The 18,483-nt window shown below is 36.4% G+C and overlaps 1 protein-coding gene across 1 annotated transcript in view; it reads right to left on the reverse strand.

The window, feature by feature from the left end:
* Positions 1-18,483, reverse strand: part of smyd3 (SET and MYND domain containing 3) — a 192,060-nt gene that overhangs the window by 151,726 nt on the left and 21,851 nt on the right. Inside the window, exons 2-5 of the mRNA XM_079854222.1 lie at positions 17,372-17,435; positions 15,446-15,553; positions 15,252-15,309; positions 7,531-7,667 (exon numbers count right to left, since the gene is read on the reverse strand). Coding sequence (XP_079710348.1) covers positions 7,531-7,667; positions 15,252-15,309; positions 15,446-15,553; positions 17,372-17,435 — 367 coding nt within the window. The remainder of the gene's footprint in view (positions 1-7,530; positions 7,668-15,251; positions 15,310-15,445; positions 15,554-17,371; positions 17,436-18,483) is intronic.

Consider the following 18,483-nt stretch of genomic DNA (forward strand, 5'->3'; position numbering starts at 1 on the left):
ACGCAAAGTGCCCTTCCCAGCAAACTACTTACTGAACAATCGGGATACTCATGGTTTAGTCTCAGTCTGCAAACTCAGAGCTGTATATAAACATCTGTCATGTGATGATAAAGGTTTCCATGTTTTTGTCTATGTGTTTTGCAAGACTAACCAAATGGGAAATAAATGGAGACATTTGTTTATTACTTATCAGAGAATGTATAACACATGGATTTTTATCATGTGTTGTCATGTGTTTTATCATGTGACCAACCATGGAACTTAAAGTGCCTGAAGTAAAATGACCATCAGATTGAGAGAAAACAATCATACATATAGACATTACCCTGAGGACACTGGGATCGTTGTTGGGCACAAAAAAAAAAAGACATGGGAAAATGACAGGAACTGAGTAACGATGGGGTGCTCTTATTACGTGCCAGGGACAGACCACCAAGAGCCCTGTCGGAGTGACCTCTGACCTCTACTCCTTTAAAGTCAGAATTGAAACATATGTTAAATGACAATGTCTGCACAGCGCTGACAGAGGAGAGATGTCATCGAACAAATCATTTTTACACTGCCATATATGACTCTCAGGTGAAACTGAGGGGAAAAGGTGAAGATTTTCTAAAAATCTGCTGACATGAGGACTGGAGCTGCTGAGTATAATGTTGAATAAAGCACGACTCATTGTAGTTTAATGGCCGAATCTGCAGGAAAGGAAAGGAAAGGAAAGGAAAGGAAAGGAAAGGAAAGGAAAGGAAAGGAAAGGAAAGGAAAGGAAAGGAAAGGAAAGGACATAAGAAAAATGAAAAGTAAATAAATAAATATATATATATATATATATAGTGATTTCAATGACACCTAAAGCATTATAATACAATGTAAACTGCAAAAAAAAGAAAGAAAAAAAAAATCATAATTTTTTTTGTCCAAGGTCTTTATGAAAAAAAAAAAAAAAAAAATTTTGGTTACATTTTTCATTCAGTTTTATAAATGTATCACTGTCAAAATGTGTATCTTTAACTACACAATCTAATATTTGTTTTTGAATCACACACACACACACACACACATACAAAAGTAGCTCAAGAGTAACCCCCCCCCCCCCCATTTATATTCATGATTTATTTATATTTACAACCAAAATTACTAACTAAATTATAATGGGGAAAAAAGAATGGCATATAGCAGGCCTATAATTCTAAGGCACATTAACTATTGAATTATATTGCAAAAAAGAATTTCCTTATGATGTAAACAGGCTTTACAATGTTCTCTAGTCTTGGTAATTATAAAACAAAATGGGACGTTGATCCTTCAGCTCATCGACCTGTTTGGCTGCTGGTGATGTCGTGAAGTGTTCCTGCATTATGTATTAATACAGCACTGAAAATGCTGCACTATTTGGGGTCTATCATGCACAGATGGAACTCTGCTTTCTGGGCACAACAGGCCATTGTAAAATACAGACCAATAAAACAAAATAGAGGACATGTAAAATATTAATGATGCTCAACATAACAGCTGTGAGTGAAGGGCAAACAAGGCAGTGCTGAGGAGCAGATGACATCACATCTGTTGTAAAAGAAAACCAGATTTTAGGTGCCCGTGCAAATGTCATCTCCACCTTAGGGTCGTTCCAATACGGTTCTGAAGATGTCCTGAGCATTTCGTAATGTGTTGCTATGCAGTTGCAAGGGTGTTAAGAGCCCACACTCAATTCTCTGGTTTCAACATTGAACAGTCTGCATAATAATAAAGCGTCACATTTATGGACTCTTAATTTTATATTCTGTTATCTTTAGTTCATGTTTTCCCATTTAGTTCCTGACTATCCCCTGCATATATACTCCCTGTTCAGTTTTGTCCTTTGTCGATTAAAGACTGTGTATTTCTAATCATCTCCTTCGTCGAGCACATTATTTCAGCCACCGTGTTACATAAAGATAATAATGATTTTATTATTATACAGCACCCATAGAAATATACAGGTTATATATTTATGTTGTTCAAATCCCTAACCATAAGTATGAGCATACACCTAATTAAGACAACAAAATGGAAAAATCACAGATTGATGTGATGCCACCCATCAAAAGGAAACTTTTGTAGAACACACATTCTTACAGAATATTTAAAACCCATGAGTCAGTAAATCAGAACTGTTCAGTTTGACTACAAAAGACTTGCTTCGCCAAAAAAAAGAAAAGAAAAAGACACCAGTTCCCTTTTGAGTTCATTACACACATGCGCAAAAATTAGAAGAGAATACTGTATTCACCAAAGCCCTGGACAATAACACTAGCATTCTCTGCAATTTTAATTAAAGCGGTGAATTCACGATCACTTCAGTTCTGGAATGTGAATGACAGCCCCTACGGATCTAGATTTTAATCTAAATCCACATGTTCCGACACGTCCCTCACTCAGTTTTATTATTGTAATTGGAGATTTTTGACTCCTACCTACTAGTTCTCTGGTAATTCCTTCTTAATATGAATAAATAAATAAATTACACTGCCAACAAACATCCCAAATTCCCCTGAGGAACTTCCACTGCATGCAAGGGATGAATTGTGAATATTATAAGAGAATTAGTTTCAGCAAATGGCACAGAATATCTGTCTGATTTGAAATGGAAATCATTTATGGACCACGGATGCTTGTTTTCACGCTGGTTAATTGATTAGGTGATGGGCAGGGTGTTGGTTTAACGTGGCTGAACATGTTTGTAATGCAAAAGACGAGGCGCCGGGCCAAGAGCCGACTCTCATGAGCAGAGTTAATGCAGAACAGGGAGATTTATCAGCACTCAGGGTCAAGACAAGCACTTCTTCCACTGTTTGCTCATTTGTTTTCCCACCCACACCCAAGTTGAAATATTCATCCAGGATTTACAAGCATCTCATTAAATGAAGAGTGAAAGAAGGAGATAATGTGTGAGAGAGAAATAATAGTCAAGACAAAAGCCCTTCCTTCCTTCCTTCCTTCCTTCCTTCCTTCCTTCCTTCCTTCCTTCCTTCCTTCCTTCCTTCCTTCCTTCCTTCCTTCCTTCCTTCCTTCCTTCCTTCCTTCCTTCCTTCCTTCCTTCCTTCCTTCCTTCCTTCCTTCCTTCCTTCCTTCCTTCCTTCCTTCCTTCCTTCCACTAAAGGCCCCAATACACTTCAAGCTAAATTGTAGAATGAACTGGTGTGAATTCATAAAAAAAAAAAAAAACATCCACGCAATTTGTTTGGTTTGTTTTGGAATTTTGAAACAGCTTGCCAAAGTGACCTTCTGGAAAAGTTTGCTCCGGCTAGTAAGCACCTTCGAACTACCATTGGTTCATAGCGATTATGTAATAGGTAGGTGTGGCTCTGAGACTCCGCCTTCTTTAACGTGGAAACATTCTCCGGCTCATTTCTTCCGTTCAGTCCGTCGAGAAATCAGACACAAGTAAAACCTTGAACACACTGGAGAGCTGCTTTATAAAAGAAACGGAAGTTGTAATTATTGAAATTGACACTGGCACTGTTTTTTTTTTTTTTTTCCTTCATGTTTAACACTGCAAAGCTGCTTGCTTTAAATAAATCGATTTTAGGCTATAAACTAGTGGTAAATAAACGTGGTATGAATTTACTTGAGTGCTGAATTGCAGAGTTGATGCAAACATATCAGCATCGCGATGATCAGATGCTTTCTTAACTGCTGTTTTCTCACGGTGTCATTTTTGTTGTGTTCATTTTGTTATATATTAACATTTAAATGCCGCTCTCAGCAGTGTGGGTGGAGTTTGGATGTTCAGCAATGCATATTTTGAACTTCTTTTTTACCCCTAAACGAAGAAACAAAAAATAACTTCACAATGAGTATATAAGGGCCTTTAGGTCCATCAAACCATATATGAAACAACCATATTTTCAATGAATTAATGAAAACAAACTAAGACTGTAATCAAGCAGTAAATCTGAGCAGGCATTTAACTCAAGCGTTAGTGACTGTGCCGTTAACTTGAGGTGTGTTATGTGGAGCAGATCATGCATCTGGGTCAGGCCTGCAGGTCTACATAACATAATCTACAGCAGAGATGCAGAGAATGATGATTATTGAATAAGAGAGGGTTTCACATTATGGGAACATGATTCATATGTGAGTCCCATTTCCTCTCCATCACACCTGTACTGATGTTTCTTTACCTCATATGTCTGACAGAAAATGTCACAACTCAATCCATCAACTCAGCTCTGAATATGTTTTCCCATCTTCAGTCTCTATCCAGTAAATGACTGACATGAGTGACAGACTGATGAACAGAGCATTGAATTCCATTTTATAGATCTGAACAGAAAAAACAAACAAATAGTTTTTTGAAAATCATTGATTTTGATTTTAAAAATGCAACAAAATTTGAGCAGAGATGCCACAATTTTTTTTACCAATCCAATACTTTCAAACATCTTAATGTCTAAATAATTTCTGCACCCATTGTACATAACATTTAATTATTTTAGTACTTCATTTTTGCAGCACTTTGTAAAAAACAGCAAAATCAACTTTACAGTGTCACAGAGGCCAAGGGAATAACTTCTTGAAAACAGGGAAGAAACCTTTGGAGAAACCAAAGTATCCAATGGGGAGAACGAACGATTCTCCTCTGTTTGGCCAATATAGAGTCCATCTAGAATTTTGCAAATGCATAATTTAACGCAAATTCAAGCAAACTCTCGCATTATTTGTGGCAGCTTGCATTTTTGTCTTATTTCCACACATTTTCCACAAAAGAATGTTAACTTCCTCTCATCGGGTCATTTTGACCCAAAATATATATTGTTTTATATTAGGTGTTCATCTGAGTGGTCTAAGAGCTTGCTTAAAACTTTCACATTTGAAATGTGAATATAAAAAAACAACAACAAAAAAAAAAACAGTTGATGGGCCCCATTGACTTCCATTGTGACTTCCAAAAAAAAATACTGTGGAAGTCAATGGGGCCCATCAACTGTTTGGTTACCGAAATTCTTCAAAATATCTTCCTTTGTGCTCAACAGAAGAAAGACATTCATACAGGTTTGAAACAACTTGAGGGTGAGTAAATGACTAAATTTTCATTTTTAAGTAAACTATTCATTTAAGCTATTGATTGTTTAATCTTATACTCTTTATATCTCCTTTATATCAATAAGATTCCAAAAAGCACTCAAACTGAACCCATCAAGTAGCTAAAAACTCCCTATTTATGTTAAATAACGATGATACTGTATTTATCGCTCACGTGTAATTATCTACAAGCAAAAAAGGTAGAAAACACACGCACATCATCATTCTACAAACACCTTTAGCTATGGAATTACAAAAATGTACAGAAATTTGAATACTTTCAACTTTCCAGTCATTTCTGAATACTAGATAAGAATTTTTACAAATAATTTTGATTCAGAATGATTAGCTAATGAATAACTAATCACAGTGATTCACACTGATTTGTGAAGCAGTAATTCAAAAGAACCAACTCAACAGAATGACTCACTCACAAATGAACATCATAATAGCTTGTATCCAGGCCAAGGAAATACAATTGAATACCTCGCTGATATATACAGTATAGGATTTCTATGACTGTGGAATCTAACCAATACAATACAAATAAGTCACATCACGATCAAATCAACAAACGCAAAAGTGAATTGGATGCTCCTAGTTCAAGCATTTGTGCATGTTTTGCATAACTCGAGTTTTGCCCTGCTGCGGTGTTTAGTGTTTTTGGATTAGAAATGCTTACAGGATCCACATTTGGGTCTTTGATGCTTTATAAGCGAGATGTGGCTGCTGGCTGTCTCTCATATAAAACAGGTGTTTGTGTTCACATGCAACATTTGTTTGTCCCGGGCCAGATGTGCAATCCCTTCTCTGTTTACATGCGATCCTGAAGAGAAGATCACCATTTTCACCCTGAAACGCATCTTTCACTCAATGTGTTCACAATTACGGCACGGAGTGACGGTTTGGTAAACAAGCAAATAAAATCTACTCTCACAGGAATCCAAACAAGCGATCTCACTGACACATCTGTAAATAAACTAGTACATTAGCATGCACCTCAGGCGTCCACAAAGGAAATGGCAGAAAATTATGGGATGGCATCTTGGGATGTGAATCGTGAGGAATGTGATGATTCTGGATCTGATCAAAATAGACTATTCTTATTGTTAATGGAACACTGCAGTGTTTATTATAAATGATTTATCTGTGCACATCATTAGTTTTATTTTTAATGCATGTGCTCTCGTAATCTTTAATCAGAACAACTTCCCCTCCCTCTTCTCTTCTCTGAGAGCTTAACAATAACGTTTTTGGCTAGTGGTTTTCCAAAGCTACTTGCCACTCAGCATTTTCACTGGCAGCAAAAACTGTCATATAGATATTTTTAATATTATCTCATAATTTGGCAGCAGATATATTAGGCTGCTGTCACTTTAAGACCTGATGCATTGATCCATTATACTGTTACACATGCGTTTTCTTTCTCAACTGTTTAAGTTCACTTTAAACATAACTGAATGTTAACAAAATTTCTCACCAAGAACGGCATTTTGACATGATTTTGTGTGTATTGGACTGTTTAATTCTAATAAGCAGTGAAAAAGTACTCAATTTTTAGTACTGAGATGCGGCTTTATGTGCGGGAACTTTGGGTTTGAGCACAAAATCTGCAGGAATAAGTAAAATTATGGACAATCCCACGCTGAAATTCGAGCCCTGTAACACCAACAATATTCATCCGGAGCAAATGAAACGAGCGAGTGAGGGGAGGCGGGTTTGTGAGTCAACTCGCTGTCAGAGAGAATAGCGAGAAAGCGCAGATGGTATCGTGTATCTATTCTGCGGAAAATTTGTATTGGAAGCGTTTCAGCTAAAAAATCGATATACATTGCACTTAGTTTATTATTTTAGATGCCTTTTTAAAAGACTACAATTGAAAAATGTATTTATTATACATTAAATTCAACCCGCCAAAGTAGCTAGACGGACTGACTGGCAGGTTGGTGGGTGTTAATATCAAGCCCTGCCGATCTGGGCAACCTGTCAATCACATGACATCAACCAATAGCAAACCACAACCAACCAACAATCCAATCAATTCCCGATGGACAAAATCAAATCCCGCCCCACAGTTTTTTTTTCTTGTTCGTGAAGGCATTTCACTCGGATATACGTCAAAATAGGGAAGGAAAGACTTATCGCAACTTCCATTTTACGACTTTAATGATTCCATTAAACTGAATTGAAACGTTTTGGTCTATTTCCTGAAAATTAAACTAAAATTCAACCTTGAACATGAAATGACTTAATTTAGCTTCTATGAACAACTTGATCCCTGCTTTAAGGAGAAAAGACAAAAAATAGCAGCATGTATTCACAGCAGGTGACCTAGCAGCTCAGTATGTGTCCACACACACGACACACTGACATCATTCGCAACACTGCGTGAGATCCGGTGTGACGCCCCGTCGCTCTGAGAGCGTGACCCCTGCGGTCTGCTGGAGATGACAATGAAAGGACTCTTACTCTGGCGAGAAGGCTGATGGGGTCGAGGCCGGACGGAAGCTCAGAAAGATTGCAGTTCTCTTCGCCAAGATAAACCTGCAGTGTCGTGCAGAGATGCCCCAGGCCTTCCTTCTTCTCCTCGCTCATGTCGGCTAGATCTAGACACAGAACACAGCGTTTTCAACCTTTAACAACAGTGATGCATTTAAATGAGCAGAAACTTTTATTTGTTCTCCTCTCCTTTTAGACAATATCAATGCTTCTGTATGGTATAAATCAAAGTACCATGGTATTATCATCTTAAACTCTGACTGCATAATGGTACCACCACAGTACCAGATTCATGGTCCATGGTATATGTGTGGAACTGCAAACGTGTGTGGTAAACTACTGATGTCACCACACATCAATACAAAAAAACGTATTATTATATGTACAAAAATACATGGTATTACTATGGAGTGAGACTAAAAGCAGTATTATCATTATGGTGTATATATATAAAAGATGTCCAAAAGATGGTATTATCATGGCACCTGATCAAAATTTTTATTGTATTACCATGGTATATGTCCAAAAACATAGTATTAACATGATATATGTCTAAAAACAGTACTGACATATCTAAGAAAACAAACAAACAAGGTATTATCATACATACTGTACAAAAACATAATACTATATTAAATGTAAAAAAGCATACCATGGTACATTTCTACAAAACATACTACCATGGTACATTTAAAAATAAGTGACATTATCATGATACATATATAAAAACATAGTATTACCATGGTACCTGACAAAAAAATCATAGTATTACCATGATTTACAGTATCTCTCTATATAGGTACATATTAATAAACACATGGTACTGCCATGGTATACATCCAGAAAACACTGATTCCAACGTATCAGTAATACAGTTTTGTCATTGTTAACTTAAACAAACTAAAAGTATTAATTGAAATAAAGATGAAATTAAATTAAATATGAAATTAAAAAATTCAAACATAAAATAACTAAATTTAAAAGTGCCTTGGAAAGTAATTGAAATAAAATAAGTTTAAGATGAATACTAAAACTCAAACTAAAAAAAATATATATATATAAATTAAATATAGATAGAAGTATTAAAAAAAATAACTAAATTACTAAAACTTTTTAATTGAAAACTGAAATATAAAAATATAAACTAATTCAAAAATAGTAAAAATACTATAACAGTACAAAAAAAAAACACTGGTTGGAATACCATGCAAATGAATAGGGCAATAATATTTCATATTTTATGGTAATCATGTAATGATAACCTTGTCCAAAAAACAAACAAACATGATAATTAGAGTCCCAAAGTTCCACCTACAAAATGATTGTATTTTCCTGTTAATATCAATTAAAATGTATTAACCTTGTAACTGTTCATAAATAACACTGGATGCAGTATTAAATAACATCAAGACTAGAAAAACAGGAAGAGAAACAAGTTCACATATAAATTGGCATATAAAATAACATGCTGATATAAACAACACTCAGATGAACCAGGAAAATGGATGTCTGATAGTGGAGATTTTAATGTCGATTCAGAAAGAAAGAGGTCTGATTGTGTGTATGCGTGATTTATGTCAGCTTTCCCAAACATATGGGTTTTTCCATTAACCCTCCTGCTCTGATCTACTTCCTCCAAACACACCATCAATGAACTTCAGTGTGTTCACTGCTGCTGTGGCAGACTGAGCGAACGTTTGACCCGCGGCAACAGCTCACGGCTCGTATCTCTCGCTCACACAAACACATTCAGCATCATAAACACAGACATACACACAGTAGTAAAGCTCTGCAGATTCAACACATAAATCTGGTGTGCCACCACCACGTGTAGTGCCTTTTATCATCTCCTTGAAAATTTCTATCTCTGAAATACAGAACCAAATAATACTGTTTAGGCTTGTTGGAAAAACTGAAATTGTTAAAATCCATTCTTTGGATAATCACAATTCATTTTTAGAAATTATTGATAGATTGTAGATGGTGGAAACCAACAAATAACAGGAAGTAAACAAGCACCAGTGGGGTCTGAACCCTCTCTTCAGAAGAAAATAACAGATCTACACGCTTCCCACTTCTGGAGCATGAGAGGTTGAACGTGTGCAGAATTATGAGCCTAAAGCCAGGTGTTATTTCCCTTAAAGGGATAGTTCACCAAAAACAAAAGCAAAAAAGATTTTTTGGACCATTTATACCCTTCTGTGAAACAAAAAATATATATTTTGCAATTTACAAACTGTGCTTTTCCAAACAATTAAAAGGCTCATGAAATCAAAATTACCTTGACATTTTAAATATAAGAGGTCTTTGTACCATTAAAACATCTTGCAAATTTCATAGCTTAAAACGTCCTCCTCATTATAAACAAAACATTTATTTAATCATTCGCATTTGCATATGACTGCCTCAAGAGCAAGTCATCGACAAATACTGAAAATCAAGCTTTTAATGTTGTTTATGTCAATTTGGTGTTTTTAATATGCAGACAAGACAAACAATGTGCAAATTCATAAGTCAACACCATTGCTGAGTATTTTCTCTTTAAAACTGCAGTAAACCAAAGACAGTCTCAAAAACGCAGTTTGAAATCACTGACGTCACAAACTACCTTGTAACCAATCAGGTCAACGTGTGATCGTCAAAGAGTGGATCTCTGAGGTGAGGCGAGTGAGTGGGGGCGGGGCTAATTTGCATATTCATAGAACCATATAGTAAATAAGGTAAGGGTGTAGTAGAAGTTATTTTAAGGCATGAAGGAAAATGTTTTAAATATGTCATTTTGGTGATCAAAGATGAGTTTTAAGGGATAAAATGATTGACTACAGGGGGACTTTAATACATAATATACTAAATAATCATACATAATTGCACATAGGCCCCACCCACTGGCATTCAGTCGCTTAACAGCTGACATTTGCCTACACTGGTTGTGAGTGTTGCGTCAAAAGCAAATAAACCCATTATAAACACTGAAAATGTATATACTGAATACAGTATACAGATGTGTGTTCAGCTTCTGACATAGCCTACTCCCCACGCTTGAGTCTGCTGACAACAGGACAAATCGAAGAGTAAATGGCATAAAGGAACGTTCACTTCGATGTGTCCAGTTTAAACAGCTCGTTTACTTCTCTGGACAGACTTCAGAAGAATCCCAGCGTCAGAAACAAGTGGATGCTTTATTTTAATGCTGTCCTGGATCGCGTTGAAAGATTACATGTTTGTTTAGAGCATTTTGTTTTGTAAAAAAGGCACAGTGAAATGGAGAGTTCGCAAAGAATCTTTTGTTGAAAGATGAAGCAGCCAACAGTATTGGATCTGACAGCAGCTGCATCACAGTCCGTAAGTATATGATTTCATAATGCTTTGATTTTAAATGGAGTCTTATATAGATAAAGTTTTCAAAACACTTGCTCAAGTTCAATAACGAGTTGGCGTTGATACTGTTTCCTATGATATGACGTTAGCCAATCATTATGTAATTATGTGATTATGTATTTGTTTGTTTGTTTTTTGCAAAAAAAATATCATTAACATTATAAGTGAACCTCAAGGACCATATTAAAATAATAAAAAAGTCCATGTCGTGACCCTTTTAAAATGACCTATTAAAAGGCCAGGGCTGTTGAGTTCCACAAAAAACAAAAAAAAAGCACTATAAAACCCACCATAAAAATTGTCTATATAACTAGTGCGGTACATGATGTTTCTGAAATATTGTTGATGCTTTGTGGGAAGAGAGGTTTAAGTTTTTATTTGCTGTATAATTACCTATAATAAGTCTTAAATCTCATTTTCACTTGTGTATAATTGAAATATGCCGCTCCAAGACAGATTGTGCCAAGTTTGATGTTATTAGCTGGGTTTCCATTCTTGTATTTTTATGCAAATTCTGTCATATCACATACAAATGCTGAATCGAAACACTAATATGCAAATGAAATTTCCAAAAAGGGAATAAAAGAACATGCTTGCTAGACGTGGATACACATTTTTTTATTCAGTTTTTTATTTGGTCAGTATGTTTTTTTGTTGTTGTTGTTGTTGTTGTTGTTTTGTTTAAAGAAATTAATCCAAAAGTGATAGTACTTATAATTCAGAATAAATATAAGACTTATTACAAAAGATTTCCAATCATTGAAAATGTATCCGGAAAATCATCCGAAAAAATGTATCACAAAAATATTAAGTAGCAATACTGCTCTCAACACTGGTAATAATTACAATAAGAAATGTTTATTGAGCACCAAAATCGGCATATTACATTTATTTCTGAAGAATCATGTTACACTTAAGACTGGAGGGATGGCTGCTGAAAATTCAGCTTTCCCATAATAAGAATACATTTTTAAATATTATAACAATTTAAAATAACTATTCTATTTTTATATATTTCACAATATAGCTGTACTTACAATAAAACTATACATTTACTATAAATAAATGCAGACTTGGTGACCATTAGAGTCTTATTTCTGAAGCATTTGAAAAAATCTGACCCGAAATCTTTGATCGGTAGTGTAAGCTACAATGAAAATGTATTTTCTGAATAAATTTTCTCTCAAACACACTGCAAATAAATAATTTTATTTAATGATAGATCCACAGTGGCTACAACAACCATTTCTATTTGGGCATAATCTGCCCCGGATGTGGCGATTTCTTTCTCTTAAACGTGTGCAATGAAATTTGAAATGAAACGCAAATTTGCAATTTAGACGGGAACGTAATGACATTAATGTCCCATGACTAGGGCTGTACCAGAATATTCGAGTATTCGAATATTCGTTCGGTGGGTTGGTATTCGATTTTCAAATTTGACATTCGAATATTCGTTTTAATTTTTTTTTTTTTCACACCACCTGGCATCCCCCTAGAAACGGTTCCCATTCGCGCTTGAATGGGGCTGTCATGCGTTTTCTCAGATCGGATAGTTCTCTCTGATTTATCAATATGAACAATGAACACATAAATGTGTTTTTGCAAAACGGATATGAATCCGAACTTCAAATCCCGCACTATAGGCAGATGTAATGGAGTGCACGTCACTAGCAACAGATAAGCTGCATTTTACTGATCGTCAGCTAAAATGTCTAAATCAAAGACCGCAATAAGAGAGCGGCAACAGCCCTGGTAAGATCATTTCGGTTCTTTACTTTTAATGAAGTTGATTGTGTGTTAAAGCATCTGCGACCCACTTTCACTTTGATTTGCGATAGTTTGCACGTTGGCTTGATGAATAGATGCTGATCTGCGGTGACGCGTGCTGTAAGCGTCGTCATATCTGGCTATAACATGATATAAAACACGCTCTCACACGGTTATTTTTTTAGCATTTTTGGGCGAAATACAATAGGCTACTCTTATTTTAGAGCGCAGAACAGCGGAGTTTGTATGGGCAGAAGTGCATGCCTGAGCTTGTAGGCTATAAGCTGCGTTGCTTTGACATTGTGGAAATAGAATAGAAACAATATATTAGCCTACCCTTTACTGTGTCAGTAATTACTGTGCTGCTGATTTCTGATTTGAGAGTTATTTGTTACTCAGAAAAATATTAGGCTGTGTTTTGTATCACTAGTGCAGTGTCCGTTCTCGGAGCCCTGCGCGTGAGGCGCGCGCGCTTCCCGCTCGCGCTGTTCTGTATTAAAAGTTTATTAATTCTGAACGTGTCACGTCTCGCGTGTCTATATTGCACCAAATGTGACACTGCACTCGTGAAGTCGATTGGATGAACGGTTCTAAATGCAAGATAAATAATCTAAATGCAAACAGACAGACGCATAGAGATTCCTGCCTTTATTAGAGAGAAGAATATGTTCAGCCCCCTCCCTCCGAAGCTTCGAATATTCGATGTTAATTCCTATCGAAGCTTCAAAGCTCAAAAAATGGTATTCGGACCAGCCCTACCCATGACCACTCATAATTGACATAAAACCTGTTGTATAAATTTTGGGGTGAATGATTCCTTTAATTTCTGCAATTTTGCATGTCTCATTTGCTACCATTAAATCGTAATATATACAGTATAACAGGATTAAATCCTATAACAGGATTTCTATAGCTCTTAGCCATTGAAAAACCCATCGTTCGACCACTAGCGGAAATCCCTTGGAGCACGTGAAGGAAGGAGAACAAATGAAATGCTCTTCTGTTAGTCTAAAGGTGTACATATAAATCTCAACATAAATCAGGACAGCTGCAAAAATGAGGAGCGGATGGATTTCCTGAAATAATACATAAGCCGATGAGACCTTGATTCTGAGGTGAGAGCGAGGGCCGTTAGTGTAATGATGAAGCACAAGTTCAGATGGGGTGCTGACTGCTTCCATAAGGACCATCAGCGGGATTACCTCTCTAATGGCTGCACATTACTTATGACTGAATAGGAAAGAATCGGGCCAAAGAAAAGTCAGAGGCTCTTTGTGACAAAATAGCCAATTACTTCTGAAAAGCCAAGGGCCGCGGGCAGGTTTCACAGAGGGACCGCACCGAGAAAGAGAAGAAAATTCATAATGTTATAATAAACTCCTGCCAGAATATGACATTTATTCACCTTTCATCATAGGGAATCTAATCTTTCAACTTTACAGAATAAATAAGTAAGTGATTTTTACTGCCGCCCATTAACAACACAGCCTATTCTGTAATCTGCATATGACTTTTTTATAAGGAAATTGAACATTGGGTCTCATTCATGAAACATTCGTAAATATACGAGTAAATATGTGAGTGATTTGCGCATAAAGAGACCTTCCCGAAAACTCTTCTCTTGTAAAATACGAACATTTTAATGAATCCGAAAATTTACGCCAAAACCACTTTACACACGATTTACACAAAAATTCGTTCTGCTCGTGTTTCATGAATGAGACCCAATGTCCGTTTCGGTGAAGTCTGAAAGGTAACTTCTTTTATTTTTGCATTAATGCATTAAAGTGACTTACCATTAAGACCAGAAATTATAATGATTTTCATTTTGATTTCATAATAATGAGAATAAATACACAGCACAGTCAGGTGTGCTGCTGGATTTCTGGATTAAACTCGGCCCAGGTTTTGTTTTTGAAGACTACTGGGTCTGAAAACCATTCTAGCTTTGCAAATTAAAGTTATTACACAACAGACCAATCAGAACACAGTTTAGAGGTGGTTTATAAATCGTCCTAGTGTTTCCTTACAAAAAAACATAAACTTGTTCGCTGGTCTAAGTTAGCATTATCTGGTTTAAGACAGTCTCCCAGACTGATTGAGCTGAAAAAAAACACATTAAAACCAGTCTGACTAGACTGGGAGACCAGCTCACCAGTTTTTGCTGGTTTTTCAACATTTTTAAGATGTATTTGTAACAGCACTATGCTACTCTAACTAAATTTATTTCAAGTTTATTTCGAGCACTTTCAAGGACATACTTTACAGTCCTTGAATCCATAGTTGTGTCCCAAATGATACACTATACACTATGCACTTATACACGGTATACTCAACCGTGTAGTGTATGAACTTTATAAGGTTATTTTGACATTCAAAATTGGAGACTTATAACGTGAGTACCCTGTGTATGGTTTTATAAAACATATTGGTTCAGTCCTGGATGCTGACTGATCAACACAACATTCCAGTCGAGCTCAATATAACAACAGCCACTTGACTTGTATCAGTGCAATGCAAATACAAATCAAACAGGAACTTACGTGACTGGTGTTCGGCTATCGAGTACAGCTCCTCTTGGTCACTTTTTGAATGGCTGAGCTGCAGAAAGAGACAGAAAGGGTGTAACAATATCAAGTCCTGTGGCTGAACACCAGCTGTGATAGTTTTAAATGCAAAACATGCTTTGAACGGGTTTGAAGTGGTCCTAATAGGCAGGTGTTCTGATGTCACATACTAGTTTGAAAATGATCCTAGCAACCAGGCGGACGGAGTCGGTGGGGATTCTTGGCTGGAGGCGCTGAAGGCATTTACATTCTCTCTTGTGATCGAGCCATGCTTGTTTCTGAAGGGTGAAAATGAGGATAGAGAATAAATAGAAAAGAGTTCACAAACATATAAGATGAAGTCACACATCTTCAATCAGATCTTGTCAAATGTGCTTGCTGTGTGTGGTCTCCCTTTAGAGGGAATTATGATGAAAGACTGCCCTACAATTAAAAAAAAAGTCAAAGACAAACTTGAGCGCCTGGAGAGAACAAGGCTGGTTTGACAGTGACAGCTTTGCTATTTTAAAGCAGCGTGGTGTCTAGTTTTGAGAGACTGGATGTTCTTGAACTGCAAAGACTTCTACAGAGCATCTGACAGACACATTAAAGTGATTTTTCATCCAGTAATGTAATTCTGACACAATTTACTCCTCATGTCATTTCCAAACCTGCATAACTTTCTGTCTTCTGTGTTTAGCAGAATGTTCCCGCTGCTCTTTTACATAATATTAAGCTGAATGAGGAAGGACACAGTCAAAGTCCCAAATTGAAGTCATAGAAGTAGCCTATATGACTCTTCTCTTCTAAAGCTATACAATAGCTTTCTGTGAGGAACAGAACCAATTTTAAGCCGCTATTGACTTAAAATCCTGATTTTGAGAAATGAGATTTGAAAACTACTGCAATAATGACTTAAAGTTTGGTCTGTTCCTCTCACAAAGCCATAAAAAATATGGTGCATGGGTTGGATCGACTAGTTGTATGGTGTTTGTCCTTAGTCATTTTCACAAAGAAAGGTATATGAATACAGGTTTTAAATGAAATGAGACATGTAAACGATGACAGAATTTTCATTTCTGGTTAAACTATACCTTTAAGTGCCGTTAAAAGACAGGAAGTAATACTGGAAAATCTGTTGAATGTAGAATGTGTTTCACAGGTGTATGGCTCCAAGCACCAAATACTTCTGATTGGAAGTCACACTGGACCTCATGCAAGTTTCCGATAACTGCCGGCTCATGAGCGCTTGTACGGGAACCTGGAGAATTTTAATGAGTTTATACTGCCTTTCAGTGGATAACTTCATATCTCTTGGACAGGCAACAATTCATTAGCATAAATGAACACCAGTCTTGCTCTTTCACTGTTTTCTGTGGTGCACCTCAAGGATCTGTTCTTGGTCCACCTCTATTTCTAATCTATATACTTCCAGATCATGATTATGCTGATGATATACAAATCTATCTTATCGTTCAGCCAATTATGTTTTTCCTCACTTCCTGCCTACAAGATCTCAAAGTATGGATGGCTCAAAGCTTCTTAAAGAATACTGACAAAGCAGAAACCATGTTAGTAGGCCCTAAATCCTACATTTCATCCCAACATGACATCTCTGTTCATATTAGCAGAGTTATATCTTAATCTTTCACCCATTGTAAGGAATCTTGGGGTACTATTTGATTCTAAAATATGCTTTCAACCCCATATCAGCCAGCATGTTAAATCCAGTAAGTAGTTTTCTCATTTTATTGTCAGTAACATTAATTGTTGAATGCAATTAACATAATAAACAGTGAAACCTCAATTAGGCTGCTTTTATATTGCAATAAATACACTGTGATGGACTGGGCATCTGTCTAGGCTGTTTCATTCTCCAAGCAGTTTGGAGAATAGATGAATGGTGAAATGAAAAGAAATTAAATTAAATTAAATTACATAAACAGCTTCATCTAGGCTGCTGATATGACTGGAATCTCATTTTGGAATCTTATTTGTCAATTATTTGTATTTAAGTGTAAAATGTTACGTAGAAAAAAATGCACCTAAATGAAATGAGATCTCATCTCAAACTTGTTTGTAAAAGCTCTGATGATTAGTGTGTGAAGAGCTCTTACCTGACACTGAACGCTGCAGTACCGTGCCGTCTTACATTGAGAACATCTCGATAGACTTTCGCCTCTGTTAAAAATAAATGAGAAAGAATTAACATCAGCCTCAGTGCTCAGTGCATTTCTCAAGAAACATCCTCAGGCTGAAGAGGAGAAAGTCTGGTTTGATTTACAAGGCTTATAATGGAGCATTCCTGCCCTGACTAAACATCTTTTGCTTTAACGTATACGTCTAATGACCACCTTTGCTTCTGAGTTCAGTCTATAACTTTAAAGCTCCATGTGAGGAATGTGGTTAACATGCAGAGATCAAATGCATGGGAGAGCCCGAACACAAAAGGTCACGTTATCTCTATAAAATGTCAAGTTATCGGTTTAAAAATGTGTTTAATGGGTCTGTGTTGTGTTCAAACACGCATAAGAGTCACGAAAATTGCATACTTAGGTTGGTCAGGGGTCTCTGCTTTATCTGTTACAGTCAAAATAAACATAATTGATTTAGTCTAGATGGTCGAGTTTTTTTTCAAGAGATCTTTTTAAAGATTTCTACCAAACAAGCAAAATACACGGAGGAAGCAAGTGCTAAATTAATAAATGCATTGACTTTTAAATGATTCAATGTTCTGATATCCTTTCCAGAGATGCATATTTCGTAATGCTTTCCCATGGACACAAAAACGCTATCTGAGAGAGATTTGCCCACCCAAGAACCCCTCTTTCTCTCTCCCTCCGCCCTTGTCTATCTCGCTCCTTTCTGAGTGAACATAATCACAGGGAGTTTAGTACGACATACCACCAGATCCATCTTCTTGCCACCCTGCTATCTGGAGGTAGTCTGATTTTCGAGCATGCAGGCCCTTGACAAATCACTTTAGTGGGGCTTTGTAGTATCACTCTCTTAAGAGCAGAGAAACTGAAAAGGGTCAGGCACAAATTATAGTGTAGGCCATCCTTCGCAACATCGAATGGACCCTCTGACCCCTTCCTAAATAATGGAGGTTATATTGTGCATTCTATGCAGGCTAACATGAACACTGCCATTATTTTCATACCATCTATTTTCATGCTGTTTTATATAGCTTATTCTTATGCCACTTTTGCACTTCAAATAGTTCTTT

The sequence above is a fragment of the Squalius cephalus genome (genome assembly GCF_949319135.1).
Source record: "Squalius cephalus genome assembly, chromosome: 20".
NCBI lineage: Eukaryota > Metazoa > Chordata > Actinopteri > Cypriniformes > Leuciscidae > Squalius > Squalius cephalus.